The following is an 18,176-nucleotide window of genomic DNA, read 5'->3' as shown; positions in this document are numbered from 1 at the left end:
CACAGTGATTGGACCTGTGTTTCTTCTAATCTTTATATGACAGTGTATTTCCCAACTCAAGGACCATCTGCCATCCCAAATTGTATCTTAGAAGATAAGAAACCTGTGAGTTCAGTAAGTGTTTGAAGGGCCTGAGGCCATTTGGTCTGTCATGAAGACCTCTGGTGACCTTGGGTTGCTGCTGTACTGCTGTGAAATGGCATTGATTGAGCCCAGTACCCAGGAAGATAGAGTAGGCTCTTGTTTTCATCTGACAAATCAACCTGCTGGGTCATTAAGATTCCTCCTCCACAGACCCCACAACATCCCATCCAGCCTGGATTATCTCTTCTGAAGATGGACTCTCCCTCCATTGTTCATCTATTCATTTTGATTATAATGCTTAGGAATGAAGAATTTATTAAGAGGAAATGAGCATTTATGCATATTTACCTTGTAAGAAGAGCCCAGTGAAAGAAATCCTGTACCTCTCTCTGAGACAGCATATCATTTAATGAAAAATAAGTAATCTTTTTAAGTTTCTTCCAGGGCAGAATCCTGAGTTACACCATTTTCTCCTCTTCCTAAGTCTTCACAGGTTTTAAGTTTTAGGCAGAAATGAATTAATAAACAGAATTTTTGCTTAATATAATAAGAAAGAACCTCTGTAGGTAATTTAGTTCATTACTTCATTATCCAGCAAGTTTTAATACTCAAATTTTCCCAAATTACATTGGAATGGCAGCAACTGTTGTCTAGACCACAGATATAATTTCACATTAAAATGTTGATTATTCTTGGGCCTACCCAAGACCTGAGTTCAATCTTCAGGGCTTAAGCCAGGAATTTGAAAATGTTCAAGCCCTCCAAGTTGTGCTCATGTGCAGTTGGTCTGAGGATCACAGCCTTAGAGGTAGCCTAACTTCAACCCTCAATTTCTATAGCATACTAATGCTTGAGAAGAGGCATCAAGATCCATGTTACTTTGGGGTGTACCTTTTTTATAATAAATCAGGTTGCTTTGTAAACTGCCTGACCTGGATTTTCTCTTAAGGAAATGAATCTTCTCTGTCTCGTCAACAGATGTTCAAGCAAATGCTTTCAGAAAAACAAGCCAAATGGGAGTACTATAAGAAAGAGGGCTCAGAGCGGATGACCGAACTTGCTGATGTCTTCTCAGGAGTGAAACCCCTAACCAGAGTGGAGAAAAATGGTAATTGCTTAAGAGGGGGTGTTGGATGTGTCCAGCATGTGTCCACAGATTATTTGAAACCTTAGGAATTGGCCAAGCAGAAGGTCCTTCTGTTTTTGTCATTGTCTGCCACGACATCGTTCTCTTTTAGCTTTGGTAATAAAGGGGTTTAGTTTAGGCTTCTCTAGCCTTGTGCTCCCGTGGACTGTGTTCATGTCCATCTGGATGTCAGGTTTCATATCTTATCTTTGAAATATGTGATTAGGCTAACCTAGGGGTTCTTTTCGCTCTGATTCATAGATAGGGATTAGAGAGTCAAGGTGCTCCCAACTCCCTGGTCCACAGTCTTTGCTCATGACACAGTTAATGTGCATTTGGGGGAAGATTACATAGCTCTTATAATCTCAGAAGGATAGGTCACCTAAGAATATTAGTAACTACCCACATAGATCATGTCTCAGATTCTTATCTTCTAATCTTGCTTGGTTGTTGTCCACAGTGCATCTGGCATCTAGTGGCACAAAAGAGGGCCCGCAGACTGGTTGGGTTTTGTTTTTTTTTTCCATTTGTGTATGCATTGGTTTTTTGTAGTACCTGGGATTGAACTCAGGGCTTTGCTCATGCCACTGAGCTACATCCTCAGCTGCTGACTTATTTTTGAAAGGAAACATCTCAAGTTTTAACTAAAATGATTTTGATCCTACTTCTTTTAGGAAATTCTTTCTGTAGGAAAATTTGTGATGTTGCTTCAGATTTTTATGTATAAGAACCTTTCAAATTGCCCCCAGAAGACCATTTTGAATTCTGAAGTGACAAATTAAGCTATTTTACTGCTTGATGTTGGTGTTATCAGATTCATTTTGGAATCTGATGTTAATTATATGTACAATTACTTAATAGTATAGCTTTTTATTAAAAAACAAATGACTTTGCTATCTTTAATCAATAGGGACTTGTGATTATTGTATTTTGGCTTTTGTTGATTTATTTTATGCTAGTTGGTTGCTCTAAAATATATTTCCAAAGCATATTATTATTCCTATTGTAGAAAGTGAGTTTACAGTGATGTGATGTAATTGGCAACATGTTTTGCAAGTCAACATATTTTGACTGAAAAACAAGAACCACCGGTAACAATCTGGCCAAATTAGTTGACTAGAATCAGGCTCATTAATCTCCCTTAAAGTCCCCATTAGGTTTTTCTGAATACCAAATTGTTTCAGAGGTCATTCACATGATCATTTTATGCTTTTTTTTTCTGGCTATGCAATTTATTTTGGCCTAGGAATCTTTGTCATTTGATTTTTATCCTATGGGATAAACACCTTTAGCCTTGTTCTATGTATAAGGAAACAAAGCTTTAAAAACATAATCATTGCCAAAGGTAACAAAGATCCAGGGCCTTGATCTGGCTCATAGCCTCAGACTTCTAATCTGTGCTCTTTCCCCTACTCCAGAGCTGTGCCTCATCAGTTCTTTAAAAAAAAAAAAAAAAAAAAAAAAAAAAAAAAATTTCAAATACAGATTTCTTGTTCCAATTTCTGAAATAAGTTGCATTATAAGTCATTAAGTCTGAATAAAGTTCGACCACTCCTTTAATAAACACAAAAGTGTAGGGAATCAACTTGGTGCTGACTCTCCCATTTAGTAGCTGTGTGACCTCGAGTGTGATTCTTCATTCTGAGCATCAGCCTCCTCATCTGAGAAATGGTCTGCAGTGCCAGCCTCCATTGTTGTGAAGATTAAATGAGACCAAGCTAGAATTCTGCCTCACACACCAGGGTGCTCAGAGCCTGTTAAAGCCCTTCCCTTTCATGCTGTGTGAACTACCTATTGGTTTGTGAAGGCAGATGGCACCCCTCACCTGCTCAGAATTCCCACTCAGACCTCAGGCTTCTGACATATTGGTCTCCTCTTTGCCCTCTAAGACATACCACCATCATTCCAGCCTGGGAGTTGGCTCATACTTGCCCCTCATTTAGATAGAAAACCCTTCTTCATTTCTCTGACTGTCCAGATCTTTACCCTCTCTCACTTCTCTAGAAAACTCCCTAGTACCTCTGTCACTGGGGAGTTCCCTCCCAACTCTCCTCTGCCACTACTGCCCCCTTGGCACGTGTTGTTTTATAACATGTATGTGGGCCTTTAATCCCTTTTGCCAAGCTTTTTAGACTAAGCTATTAATGTAGAAGTTTATTCTATGAGGACACACACTCCAGGTATTTTTGTTGTTCGGAGACTCCTGGAAGCAATGTTCGGCATATAGTAAAAACTCTCTATATAAAGAACTAGACTCATAAAATAATTTAATTAAGTTCAAAGCCACAGCTACAGGAATTCTGGGTTTCAGTAGTCTTTCTTATTTCTGTATCAATAGAAAATCTTCAAGCTTGGTTCAGAGAAATCTCAAAACAAATATTGTCTTTAAATTATGATGATTCCACTGCTGCAGGCAGAAAAACTGTGCAGCTAATACAAGCTTTGGAGGAGGTAAGAAAAGTCTTCAAATTCTCGTTCTTGGATCAGAAATCTTGCCTATGACCTATACAACAGCTTGCTCAGAAACATATATCTAAGAGAAGATTTCATCAGCAGCAAAAGCAATATGAGTTAATATGTTCCCTGTACTGTTACATGCAGTGTCCTAAAATGGGGGAATAAATTCAGTGACCAGCATGACTATAAAAATAGCAGGGGTCAAGATACTCAACTCCAGAAAACCTATAGTTTTAGAAAAATAATTATGAAAGTGATTTAGAGATGTTGGGAAAAGTGTGATGAAGAGGTGAAAGCAAAAACAAAACTGTGCATATATGCAATGTTTTAGGTTTGTAAAAATTATGTACCTAGGGCAAACTTAGAAATAAATAAGCAAAAATGAAAATAATTATGTAGTGATCATATGCTTATAAGTGGTGTATGTGCTTTTCTGGAAAAAAAATAGTGTTTTAATGATTCAAAAATGATTATACCCAAAACACTGATTCTACCTCACCACTCTTAAATGTTTAATTGTATATTTAACTAGGTTTGAAATGCAAAATAATAGCATCAGAACATACAAGCATAGACTATTATTTAAACCTCATCTAGACTCATTATCTGTAACACTGTCCAATTTGGTATGATTGTACATTTGTAGAGATATAATTAGTACTATTTCATTTGGCAGATTTTCTTCAGGCTTTTTCTTATTTCTTTGAGGTCTTTTAGGATGGCAACACAGTATAATACACAGTATAATACTCCATAGTTAGCATACCAGAGTTTCTCATTCCAAAACAATTGCATGCTTGTACTATTTCTATTATGCTTGTTGGGAGGCTATTCAGTCTACGGTATACTAGAAACAACTTTGTAAATCTCTAATGCCTTCTGTGTTTAGCCTATTTAGTTTGGCATGTAATCCATACCTCTTGAGTTATACACATGAAATTTTTAGGACATTATGGCATCATTATTTTGTTTTAAAGAATATACTAAAAGAAAATAATATATAAGCACCAACATGTTGGTTGTGATGTAGCTTATTATTTTTCTTAGGCAGTGATAGTCAGATAAAGAATTAAGAGCATTTTCCAATATATCTTTATTTATGGAAAATGAGAGCATTCACTTGTTATGTCCTGTACATACAGGATCAAACTGGATGGGGCATTTTCTAATCCTGGAAAGTTATACAGCTTTTTATGATTTAGCTATGTATTTCTGAAATTATAATTTGGAATAAAAAGTTTATCAAGAAATTGTTAATAGTGTGCCTTGTATGAAGTGTTTTCAGGGAAAATGAATACTTTAAAGGCCAGAACTTTTAAACTAAATGTACTTATGTAACAGGTTCAGGAATTTCATCAGTTGGAATCAAATTTGCAAGTGTGTCAGTTCCTCGCTGATACTCGAAAGTTCCTCCATCAAATGATCAGGACCATTAACATTAAAGAGGAGGTCCTGATCACAATGCAGATCGTCGGGGACCTTTCTTTTGCTTGGCAGTTAATTGACAGGTAACATGGACAGACTGACATTTGCCCTCGATGAAGTCCACTGGAACATCTTCTTAGAAATGTATTTCTTTTACAGTTTCACATCCATCATGCAAGAAAGCATAAGAGTAAACCCGTCCATGGTCACTAAACTCAGAGCCACATTCCTGAAGGTAGGCAAAGGACCACGCGGTCACATTCTTAGTTACACCACGAAGGATTTGTGGCCTTCACCTTGCCTCACTCATTGATCAGCCCAAAAGGTTTCATCTTTTCAGGAAGTTGGATCATTTCAGCATTTTTGTACACTGGAAATTATTAGCAGTTCTTCCAAGAACATAGTTTCTAAAGATTCCAGAAATATTTGAAGTTTGATTAAATAAGTTGGAATACATTACAGAATATTGTTTTTAAATAAATAATATTTTTAAGTTTTATTAGTGTACTAAAAATGTGACTCCTTGGGTCTTTATTCATTAGATGTAAATTAAGTCCTTTTATTTATTCATTAGAAGGATTTTTATTGAACCTCTACTACAAACTAGTCTATACTGTAAAGGTGAAGGAATAGTGATGATCAACACAATCATGTTCCTTACTCTCAAGGTCATTTCAGAGCATAATAAATGAACAAATAGTTTTCTCAGTGTCTTCTGACAGTTACCAGATATGTCAATTCCAAGCTGTAATTTTTTCACATTTTAACGTCTCTAATTTTAAATGAGTTTTATAATGGATGGCATATCATAGTTTAGTTGTCAATACTCTAGTTCTGTCTGAGTGGCACATAAAATAATCACATTTCTCATACTTGATGACATCTCAGGTTGGATGAATTGAGTAGTCCACCAATTAGAATGTCTCATTTCCACAGAGAAGTAGTTGTCTCCTTTAGCATGGTGGCTCTCAAACTTGAGCATGCATCAGAAATACCTGGAGGGCTTATTGCAACACAGATCACAGGACCCCACCCCTGGAGCTTCTGAAGTCAGTCTGGGATGGGGTCCCACAATTTGCATGTCTAAATGTTCCCAGGTAATGCTGATGCTGATGATCCAGGAATCACATTTGAAAAGCTATCGCCTTAATAGGTGACTCTATTTTTTTAAAAAAATATATTGTCAGAAACTATTCATGATATTGACAAGGTTTGGTGGTTGTTGCCCTCCATTGTGTAAGGCCCAGGTATTTTGTTATATGTTACATATTCTGGAGAAAAAGATTTCTAGGACTTTTTAAAAACAGAAATAGTAATTATCTTATTTTTCTAACAGCTTGCCTCTGCCCTTGACCTGCCTCTTCTTCGTATCAATCAAGCAAATAGCCCTGACCTTCTCAGTGTGTCTCAGTATTATTCTGGTGAATTGGTGTCCTATGTGAGAAAGGTAAGAAGTACATACAGGTGAGTTTGCTTTGATTAGCTGATTAGCTAACTGCTGTTTAAAATACAGAAGTATACTTGGGCCCTATAAAATGTATATTGTATTCCTTTTTTGTTTGTTTGTTTTAAACTTGATTCCAGAAATTTGTAATACTTGCAAATAAATGTATTCTTCCTGCTATTATAGACAGGCAGACTTTACTTTCAAAGAAATTTACTTTACTTTCAAAGAAATTTTATATCTATTTTTTGAATGCTAATGGTATTGACTACCATTTTATAGATGCAGAGAGGGAGAAACAGAGATTGTAGCAGTGTCTTCAAAGTCACAATTGGTTGTTGAAAGAGATCTAGATCCAACATAGCCTCATCTGAACTTAATTCAAGCTTTCTTGGGGTCCTTGAAAGTTTGAATATCGTATGGTTCAACAAGAAGCCAGACATGCCTGGATCAAAATTTATCTATCACGTACTAACAGCGTACGCTACAACGATGATACTTGATGTCTTGGAACTTCAGTTTTTATTTTTCCTTGCAGTGCTGAGGATTGAACCCAGGGCCTTATGCATGCCAGGCAAGTGCGCTGTCACTGAGCCACATCCCCAACCCTGAATCTCAGTCTTTTAAAAATCTTTTTGCAGCACTTTGAAAGATTATTTTTATTCTGTGGGCAGTTAATGTTGAAAGGAGGGAGCTGCAGCTGCTAGCAATTAGGAAAGCAGCTCTGCTAAGTTCTCCAGCGTTGCCTCCTGTAGACAGACTGCTGCTCGTGCACACCAGAACCCTTTTTCTTACTGTCGTCCTAATATCTGACAGCTAAGAAAAATAAAACGAGGGTGTGCAATTGTATTTCTCCCTTTCTCTGCCCTCACAGGTTTTGCAAATCATCCCAGAAAGCATGTTTACATCTCTTCTAAAGATCATAAAGCTTCAGACCCACGATATCATCGAGGTGCCTACCCGCCTGGACAAAGACAAGCTGCGGGACTACGCTCAGCTCAGCCCACGATACGAGGTGCCATGTTGCCCCGACTGCTGCCTTTTCATATTTAAGACTAAAAGCCACGAACTATCACAGGCCTGTGTCACCGCCATGACCTGGGACCACTAGACTGATTCTGATTCATTTTCTCACACTCTTGTGATGACCAGTGTTTACCTTTTGAGTATAGTCACACCTAAATTTTAGATGTGAGAAACTGAAGACCAAAGAAGGGAAAGTTCTTTGTGAAATGTTGGAGAATAGATTGATGTCTCTGACTCTCTTACCCAACATGTCCAACATGGACTTCACTTATGCCACAAATCCTTACTTCTGTACGGGCGCGTGGATGCCGATGTTCTTTACAAAGCTACACATCCATTTCCTGTGCTTTGCCTATTCCAGGACTATTATCCAGTTATTTTATCCTTCCATAGAAATGTCAAGTCTCTTATCCCAATTGCTTCATAATTCCTCTTTTTCTTTGTTATAGGTTGCCAAGCTCACCCATGCTATTTCCATTTTTACCGAAGGTATCTTAATGATGAAAACAACTTTAGTTGGCATCATCAAGGTAAGTGTCTCGATGCTGGTCTTTGTGCCCTTGTGGTTAGTCGTTTGGATTTTTCTGGTAATTATCATGTGTGGAACAGGGAGTGATGTTATCATCTTACTATTTCTCATCCCAATTTTGGTTTTACCTCACATGTTGATGAAGAAAAATTACCTTTATTGCTCATAATAATGAAAGCAATCTTATGTATAATCTTAGAATTTCTTCTAGTTCTGGAGGGGAAAATGTAGTATTAATAACTGTTTTATACAAGAGTTTTTTAAATCTAAGAAAGATCTGTTTCCCTGAATTGTTGTCATAGCAAAGAAAACAAAATGGCTCAATTTTCTTAGGCATGATTGCTTTCCACTTTTTATTTTTTTCCCCATCACTGTTTCTCTCTTTTATTTTAGTGTTTCTATTTTGCACCCAGGTGAGGAGAGCTCTTAGCTTATAAATTATCTTATAATTTTACCCTCTGGTCATAGACTGTTATCCCCGCTGACACATGCAAGCTTCTCTTTTATTTTTTCTTTCTTCTCCTGGACCCCACTCCCATTCCCATTCTTCATAGCAACCACTCTGTGTCTAAGACATGTTCCTAATTATGCAATTTACTAAAAATGAGAGTACTTGCATATTTAGGGGCACACAATTGAATGTCCGCTTGTATTTCTGGTTTCTCTGAATCATTGTGCACTCAGACTTTTTCCAACTTTTCTTACTGGTTTTTGCATTTGAAATTTATTTATGATGCTGTAGATCAGATAATTGGTTGCTTATAGCTACATCGAATTCCCCACTTTACTGAACTATCCTACCAGAGACAGACACCTCTTCTTCCATTATCACAACCACTATCACAGTGAACATCTCAGCACTGTCCCCTCTCCAGGCCTGTGTGGGAATTTCCCTGAAATGGACATACCTAGGAGTGGCATCTCAGGACCCCACTGCCTCTCTGTGTTTATTTTGTCTGCATGCCTCTAGCCTGCCTTCTGAAATGACTATTTCCTGGGCTCCACCCACATCTTGGCGATTACTTGATGTTATCCTCTTTCTAATCTTTTGCCCAAGGGGTATAATCGATATCTCACTGATGTTTTAGTTTGAATCCTGCAATGACTCATGATGTCCCCATGTCCCCTTCACATAGTTTATTGTACTTTTATTTTTCCATTTATCTGATATGAGAAGAATTGGAACTTTTTTTTTTAAACTAGATAGCTGTTGAATTGCCACATAAACATTTGCATTACTAAAATACAAAAAAAAAAAAAAAAAAAAAAAACAGAGGAAATGAACCTAAATACAAACGGAACATAGGTATATGTTTTCTAAAAAAATACTTAGAATAAATAAATAAAATGTCATTATGCCCCTGAAATTTCAATAGACTCTGCTCGACATGACTTTAGGCCTGATGCCAAATTAATTAAGATGATGTGCAGAGAATACACATGCTGGTTTATTTACTCCCAACTGATCCATAAGTACGATGAGCCCTCGAAATGCATAGGGAGAGGTAGAGGAAGAATGTGATAAGACCTAATTATTAGCAATAATTAAAGAAAAACTGCTTAATAAAGTGTAAATCTTTGCCACAGTCTTTTGGAAGGAATGTCATACTGACCAAGCCCATCCAATTAGGAGACTCTGCCAGTCCAATAACAACAGCTAAGGACTGTTGGAAGGAATTCTGTGGCCCTCACTGATCTTTAACCTCAGCATCTTAAGGATGTATTTCAAAACCTTACAGAAGTATAGGATCACTGTGCTCAAAAAGACTTCAAACCAGTAAGATATACAGAAATATACATGAATAGTCATTGTTAGAGGCAGACAAAAGAAAAAAGAAAGAATCTAAACACCCATTGGTAGGGGAATGGCTAAATGTTATGACACATTCATACTGTAGATTGCTCTGCTTTTGTTCAAAAAGAATTTGCCCCTGGATAGTTTCCAAGATAGAAAATGTAGGATAACATACATGTTATGGTATATGTATATAAATGAATGTTTATGTTTAAACACACATGTATGCATGTGGTCCCATTTAGATTTGTAAAATCAAATATGTGTGTAGATGAACATTTCTATGGATGAATGAATAGAGGAAGATCTGGAGGAAGCCATGAAAGCTGTTAACTGTGCAAACACAGGAAGGAGATGGAAACATGAGGAAGGGGCTGCATGTGTGAGACTTTCCTAGCTGTGAAAACTTCTGCTGATTAGTGGAAATCCAGGAAGAGTGGAAGAGCCACTGTTTCACTAAATCTCTTCTTGGTTTTGTGTGTGTGTGCTAGGGACTGAACTCAGGGCCTCATGCATGAAGTACATACACTTCCACGGTGCTACACCCAGCCCCTAAGTCTGCCCTTCCTGGGATCATTTCTTCGAAAGCTTTGTTATTTCTCAACTATGTATATATTTATAATTTTTAATTATAAAATAAAATACAGATGCTTAGTTGCAGAAATAATTGTATGGTTTAATAGATTATTATGAGGTTCACACTACTCATTCTGATCACCGTGTGAGTCAAGAAATCTATTTAACCACCCCTACTCCTGTGTCTCCCCCATGTGCCCTGACCTAGTCTCAGTCTCTCCCTTTTTGGTCTTAGTATTCGCAGATAAGTTTGTATACACTGTAGTTTAGAAGTGCTCATTGAAGGAAAAACTGTTGTCTCTCTGAAGTCTGTGTAACAGCAGGTTTCTCCTGCACTCCTTTCTTTCCTCACAGTCAATCTGCTGCAGAGCCTAGGCCCTTGCCCTGCAGCTCTGCACGCTTGGGGGTGCTGATGGCGTAGTCCAGTTGTAGTTCCCACATGTGTTTCTCAGGCTTTTGTTTTCTGCAACTTCCATTATAGTTGTTGTCTTTGAAGTTTAAATATAATCCAAACCAGATGGACCTGTCAGTTGTCTTGGTGACCTTAAAAATAATGATTCTTTACAAATCAAAAGGAAAAGAAACAAGTCTCAGGGTGTTCCAGGGCATGGGCTAAAACCATTTGATGTTCTGTGGATCTGACAGGAGATTTATTTAGGGAATTACAATAGCTTTCTCATTACAGAAAAAAGTAATAAGTGTAGAGTTTGATAGTAGATTTGCTTTCCTATTTTATCATCCTAATTATAAATGGCATCCTAAGAATATTGAAAGAAGAAGAATTATTCCATTTATAGTGATGCAACTCGAAACTTGAGTTTGCTCACCTGGAGACAGATGGCCCAAGATGACATCTGGAGGAGAGACAAGCAGCTGAATTCAGCCCAGGCCCTTCATTCCTCCGCCCTTTCCTTGTGATAAGAAAAGGCACTTAACATTTAACGAAATGATGAAATGTGAGGCAATTAAAACTTTCCACACTCATCAACTTTGACATATCATGTTGTAAATTATCTCATGAAGCTGGCCGAGGTGAAGAGCATCCTAAGAGGTGAAGGTTTAGAAATTCTTCCCAAGGTGCCCCAGGTCAGATAGGGATAGGAAAGGGACAAAATCTAAATCATTTAGAGAAGAAGGAGGAAAATGCTGCGCTACCTTCTGGGAATTGGTTTTCCCCTGTGTTTCTTCAGGACTGGCCTTTTCCTAACTTGTGATTCACTTAGGTGGATCCGAAGCAGTTGCTGGAAGACGGAATAAGGAAGGAGCTGGTTAAACGGGTTGCTTTCGCCCTTCACAGAGGACTGATATTCAACCCTCGAGCCAAGGTACCAGAAGACCAAATTGCATCCATCCTGTTCTTGCTCAGCTCACAGCTTGGACTATTTGTAACAAGACCTTCCTCCTCTGTCCTTATAGCTAGTGTGACCTTTGGGACCAACAACTGATAGGCTCTTTGCTCCTCTATTATAAGCCATTCATTTTACCAGGAAATCCTTTTTAAAACCAATGCTTCTTTCCTTCACCTGTTGACCCCCAAGTTTAAGAATTGATGTTTACGATTCAGAGGGTTTTTTTGTTGTTGTTGTTGCTGTTTTTATTTTTTAAGGTACTGGGGATTGAACCCAGGGCCTCACATATTCCAGGCAAGCATTCCACTGCTGAGCTATATCCCTAGCCCTTTTTATTCATTTTTGAGACTGGGTATTGCTATATTGCCCAGGCTGGCCTTGAACTTGCAATCCTCCTAACTTAGCCTCCCAAGTATCTGGGATTACAGGCTCATGTCCCAACGCCTGTCTCAGAGTTACTTTTTATAATTAAAAGAATATATTAGCCCTAAAGCCAATAGGATCTATGAAAACTGACTTTTTATTTTTGTTTTATCTGTTGGAAAATATAGTAATTTTTCCCATGAGAAAAATAAACAGGCCTAAAATTTATAGAGTATTTTTCAAATCAATGAATTTAATTTAAAATATTTTTAAGGGTACTAAGATGAGATATGTTCACCAAATGACATGTGAGAAATCACCAGCATTCATTGTTTATATTCCTTTATAGGAAACTTTTTTCCAAAGGAATAAAATGTACTCTCTGCTAAATATCTGACATCTCTTGCCACTCGGCCAAGGTGAAGTCGGAAATTTTACAAAGTTTATACTATGTCTTAAACTGTGACCATGGCTCCTTAGTCGGTGTACTATTTAAAGTCTAATGTAGGTATTAGTAATGATAATCTTTTGGAATGTGGCCACAACTCTCAGCTGAATTGGCAAAGGGGCAGAGGAGTCAGATAACTTTTTGTAGCTTTTTTGCACAATTTTTTTTTCTTTTTTTGCACATTTTCTCTTTTTCACACAGCCAAGTGAACTGATGCCCAAGCTGAAAGAGTTGGGAGCCACCATGGATGGATTCCATCGTTCTTTTGAATACATACAGGACTATGTCAACATTTATGGTCTGAAGATTTGGCAGGAAGAAGTCTCTCGTATTATAAATTACAATGTGGAACAAGAGTGTAATAACTTCTTAAGAACGAAGGTATTTAACAATTTTAAAGTTCTTGATTTTACTAGGTATTTCTTATGTTTAAAATACACACTCTAAATCTCAGAGGTGCCAACAAGAAAGTTTGTTTAAATAGATACTCAAAATCAATAAGCACTCAATGGTCTCCGTACCATGAGAGCACCTTCAGGAGCCATCAGGGTGGCAGAGAAGTTGACATGGCACATTACCTCGGCGAGCTTTTTGCCTCGAGAAGGCAACCATGATTACATGGCTACAGGGCTGGTGGCTGTAACTTTTCAGCCCACGTGACTGAGTGCAGGAGACGGGCACCTCTCAGTGGGCTGGATCTGGGTATGTACCTGGTCTCTGTGCTTAACCAGGGGAGGAGCACCAGGCCTTCTGCAGCGCTGCTGGGCAGTCTGAGAGTCCGCCTTCCCTCCTCCCCTGTCAGCAGCACTTCACCATCCTGTGAGTGGGTCTTATGGTTTTGAGTTGTGGTTCCTAATGGCTGGTGACCTTGAGTGCCTTTTCATGTGCTTACTGGCCATTTTAGTGGCCATTTTCTTTGAGAAAGTATCTATTGAAGTTCTTTACTCATTTTTTCTTTATTGGGCAAAGATAGAGCCCCGAATTCCTGAGTGCCAGGGCTGAGATTTCTGCAGTCAGTAAGGAGCACTGCAGGTTTTTAGGTGAGGGACTGACATGACAGGTTATTAAGTGTCTTCCAGCCTTACAATATTTCAGGGCTTTCTATACTGATGCAAATCAGCTCATAAGACAAAAACCCACGGCCTTCTCACTTCTCCTTAGTTGTTTCAAATACTTCCTTATTTATGAATGTTACCTATAGCATTTCTGGGAAGCTAGTATTAAAAATTTCCTCTTTAAACCAAAGAGTAGTCATTGTCACTGTTCATTTTCATAGTCATTGTCACTGTTCAGTTTTATCTTTGTAAAATTATGGGGAAACAGAGAAGTGTACTAAATATTTGTGGTTTTGTTCTCTAGATTCAGGACTGGCAGAGCATGTACCAGTCCACTCACATTCCCATACCCAAGCTGCCCCCTGTGGACGAGTCTGTCACATTTATTGGTCGACTCTGCAGAGAAATCTTGCGGATCACGGACCCAAAGTAGGTGTTTCTAAATTCTGCTGAGCCTTGAGTCCGATGGATGACCTCATGTGTACCTGTGTCACAAGTGGCACGCACCCTGATTCCAGCCCCTGGATCTTGCACTTGTCACCTCACATCCTGACCCTGAAGGTGACCTCCTTGTTTCTTAGCCCAGCACAAAGCCCTTTTGATAGTAAACGCTAACATCTGTGGAGCACTTACCAGTGCCCTCTTCTCAACACAGAACACACATCTGTGCATTAACACAGTATAGTAATCTTGGGAGGTCAGCATTATTGTTATTATTCCTATTCTAGGTATGGAATAACTGAGGCACAAGAAAGATTAGTCACTTGCCCAACATCATGTCATTAATAAATGGTAGGCCCAGAATACACAGCAGGCCCTCTGCCCCTGGAGCCCAGCTCTGTTGAACAGCAGACCACTTAACTTTGTGCCTGGTGAATCCCATCTATAGTCACATCACATGGGTTCTGCATTCAGCAGGAACTGGGCAAATATATTATTAAAACTATCTTTGACAATATTTTAGGTGGGCATCATGTTAGAGACTGGCATGCTGCCTCTCAGTTCAACGGAACTCATTTTCTCCTCTTTCTTAATCTGAGCCACAGGAGAAGCGATTGGTACTAAGACTGTAAGGGACCGGCGAAACGTCAGAGGAAGAGTCCACCAAGAGACTGTCTCATGCAACAGCAAAAGGGTTTATTTGGGGACCAGCATGCTGGGGCTCAGAGCTCACTAGAGCAAAGAGAGATAGAGCCCTGAGAACAGCTTAAGCAGAGCTTATATACTTTCCTTGGAGAGGGCAGGGAGAGAAGTTACATTTTGTAGTTTGGCAGTTGGGGACAGCTCATTCTGGGAACAAGATTAGCAAACAGTTCACAGTTGGGGACAGCACATCCTGGGAACAAGATTTCAACAGTGTTTTGTTAAGCATATAGAAAAACGGAGTGACAAGTACCTATTTTATTAACCTTTCAAGACCAATTGAGGGAAGAACAGGTTCCTGTCTTCTGTTTCAGGTTTAACCCAGGCACATGCTCACCAAGCAGAATGGTTGTTCAGTAGCCCAGGAAAATACCATTCTTTTCTTTCTCCACCTATGCACATATAGTTGAATTTGTACCACTGTATTATCCAGACTGACTTTGTCTTTTAAATCTTGAGAAAGTTGACAAATTATTTATAATCTTTGTCCAAAATTTCCAATAGAAATAAGGAATTTTATCTATTACTAATGGGCTAAAAAGAGTAAATGTTCTAGAAAGTTTTGTGGCTCCTCAATTCTTGGTACCCAGAAATCAAATCACTGAAGCCCTTTTAGAAAATGGACCACCTATTTCCCTGTTTATACAGCAGGGAGGATTAGTGGGCTTCTCAAGGAGTCTCTCAGGGGACATAGTCAAAGAGCCAGCTCTGAGTGGGAGAACACTTTTTAGGCCTGAAAGCAGAAGTTGAATGAAGTTCTGGAAATCACCTTGTTTTGTTCTCCCTGTTTACTTGAAAATTTAATCCCCCTGGGGCTCTTTTATCTCCTCCCAGAGCCCTGTTTAGTAAAGGTGTATGGTGGTAGATTTTAGAAAGTGGGGCCTACACCTGTTGAGCTTGTTGAAAAGCAGGGGCTCGGGCTCTGCTCACATCTCTTGAGCCTGAGTCCCCAGGAGTAGAAAGTGGGCATCTCTGTTTTTAACAGCTCTGCAAGTGGTTCAGGGGCCCTCCTGACAGTCTGAGAGCCAAAGATTCGAAGTGGCTGTTAGGGGTGCAGGGCTAGAGCCAGGCCCATCCCAGCAACACTGAGCAGTCGCTGGATGCTGCTGGTTGTCATCATGAGTGTAAAAGGAAGCCTGGGAGGTGCTTGGAAGACAACATCTGCGTGTTTAAGGAACTGGGAGGAAAGAGCAAACAGCTCTGTCATCACTGCCTGAGATGTTAGCACACAAGGATTCTCAGTTCCTTCAAGGCCTATCTTGTCCTCAGTCCTGGCTGGGGGCAGAGCCTAGCCTGGTCTTCTCAATGTGATTCCAAACCAGTGGCCCTTCCCAGTAGCAAGGAGTGACTGGAACCATGAGGCCTGCCAAGGAGGGAAGGGGTCTAACTGTCCACTGGAGAGGGTCACTGTGCACTGTGCTCTTTCCTCCCAGTTCCTTAACTGGATGCCTAGACGCAGAAGTTAGAAAACACGAGTCATGTACCTGTTGCTCTGAGCATTCAGTACCCCAGATTCTGATGAGTCCGTGTCTTCAGGATGAATTCTGAGCTACTCTGGGGCTTTTGCTTTGTTTTGCTTTGGTTTTAGGATGACATGTCACATAGACCAGCTGAACACCTGGTATGATATGAAGACTCATCAAGAAGTGACCAGCAGCCGCCTCTTCTCAGAAATTCAGACCACCTTGGGGACCTTTGGTCTGAATGGGCTAGACAGGCTTCTGTGCTTCATGATCGTGAAGGAGCTGCAGGTGAGCCTGGGGCAGGCAGGACTATCTCCACAGGGACGGGAGAGGACAGCTTTCGGGGCCAGTTAAACCCACGTGCCTTTTCTTTTTTGCTTTCTTACACTGACGTCAGACATATTTGATTCTTACGGGTAGATAAGAACAGAGAGTAAGCTGGAATGTCTTTGGCAATCATAGTATTGGTACGGTAGACTGCTTTGGGGAGTCTCAGCTTGGGAGGATGAGATATTTTATCTTTGAAGCCAGTAATTTCTCCCCATAAGACCCTGAGTTGCTGCTGTCCTGTCTTCGTATTTAGAGGCTGTGTGGCTCAGGTGAAGTCCCTGTTCCTCACAACAGTTGAGTAAACTGGAGTATGTATTCTTTCTGTTCATTTTGTTTGGTTCTTTAATCATATGTCCTTGTTTTTAGAATTTCCTCAGTATGTTTCAGAAAATTATCCTGAGAGATAGAACTGTTCAGGAAACTTTAAAAACCCTCATGAATGCTGTCAGCCCCTTAAAGAGCATTGTAGGTAAGCATCCTGAGTCCAGCCGAGGAGGGGGTGACACTGTGGCCTTTCTGAGTTTACTAAATAGAAAATTGTTTTTTTAATTTTTCAGCAAATTCAAATAAAATTTATCTTTCTGCCATTGCCAAAACGCAGAAGATTTGGACTGCTTACCTCGAGGCTATAATGAAGGTATGCTGTGGAGAAAGCGATAATCAATACTATGTTTTTAGCTTATTTCCTTGTACCTTGTTGGTAAAAAAAAAAAAAAAAAAAAAACTACTCTTGCAATTAAAACAAAAATATTTTACTTTATTGTTATTTCTAAATTCACTTATTCCTTTGCTTCCTCTCTGGGCTGTTTTTAACAAGGCTTTTTGAGGGTCTATGCTTCCCTTTTGCTCAGGAAAACTAGTTCTTTTTGATATGCCTTTGGCTGGAGATGTTTCCATCCAAGGAGATGGAAATTTTCTTCCAACCTTTTTAAATGAATTCACCTGTCCATTTGCAGTCCTGGGTGCTGCAAGGACTTCTGTCCCTTACCCCTCTTGGGTCTACGTAGGTGTTTGGGAGCCAGATCCTCAGGGTCAAACATTACGCTTAACACTGTCAGTAAAACACTGTGTCTTTGGAAATGAGGGTGAATGGCAAATGAGGAATTCATCAGCTGGGTGGAAACCCAGCTTAATTTAGAATCCATTCACCTCCTTTCCTCCTTTCCCTGTGGCCATATGTATTTCCCATGGCTCTCTGCATCTTCTGCATGTCCCTCTCTCATTGATTGCCACCAGAGATGTTCAACAACACTTTATGAAGTACCTGTTATGTGCAAGGTCTTGGCGGTTGCTGCGAGAAAGAGTTAAAGGAAACCCTTTGTGTCCCCTCGAAGTTTTCTTACTCTAGTGGGAAGGAGTAGATTCCCTGGGGGAAACTAGGATTCATGGTGAAAGTATGTCATGCCTTGGGAGAAGTCTAGAGGCCACAGGGATGGCTGCATTCTCTTGTTCCCAGTCGCAAAAGCTATGGTGTATCAGCCAAACTCATATAATTTATTTACTGTAAGTTCAGCGAGTAGTTTTTTCATTCTTGTTTTTCTTTTACCTTTGAGAGAACAACTG

The 18,176-nt window shown here is 39.4% G+C and overlaps 1 protein-coding gene across 3 annotated transcripts in view; it reads left to right on the top strand.

Moving 5' to 3' along the window:
- Positions 1–18,176, top strand: part of WASHC5 (WASH complex subunit 5) — a 59,219-nt gene that overhangs the window by 27,268 nt on the left and 13,775 nt on the right. For all 3 annotated transcript variants that reach the window (XM_081266876.1, XM_081266877.1, XM_081266878.1), the window contains 13 exons: positions 1,063–1,192; positions 3,549–3,661; positions 5,009–5,175; positions 5,252–5,327; positions 6,429–6,539; positions 7,411–7,551; positions 8,012–8,092; positions 11,686–11,787; positions 12,824–13,003; positions 13,982–14,106; positions 16,409–16,571; positions 16,980–17,082; positions 17,171–17,250. In XM_081266876.1, the coding sequence (XP_081123002.1) occupies positions 1,063–1,192; positions 3,549–3,661; positions 5,009–5,175; positions 5,252–5,327; positions 6,429–6,539; positions 7,411–7,551; positions 8,012–8,092; positions 11,686–11,787; positions 12,824–13,003; positions 13,982–14,106; positions 16,409–16,571; positions 16,980–17,082; positions 17,171–17,250 (1,572 nt within the window). The remainder of the gene's footprint in view (positions 1–1,062; positions 1,193–3,548; positions 3,662–5,008; positions 5,176–5,251; positions 5,328–6,428; positions 6,540–7,410; positions 7,552–8,011; positions 8,093–11,685; positions 11,788–12,823; positions 13,004–13,981; positions 14,107–16,408; positions 16,572–16,979; positions 17,083–17,170; positions 17,251–18,176) is intronic.

The sequence above is a fragment of the Spermophilus citellus genome, assembly GCF_964194105.1.
Source record: "Spermophilus citellus genome assembly, chromosome: 14".
Classification (NCBI taxonomy): domain Eukaryota; kingdom Metazoa; phylum Chordata; class Mammalia; order Rodentia; family Sciuridae; genus Spermophilus; species Spermophilus citellus.
The sequence above is the reverse complement of the archived record's forward strand: the minus strand, read 5'-3'. Positions and strand labels throughout refer to the sequence as shown.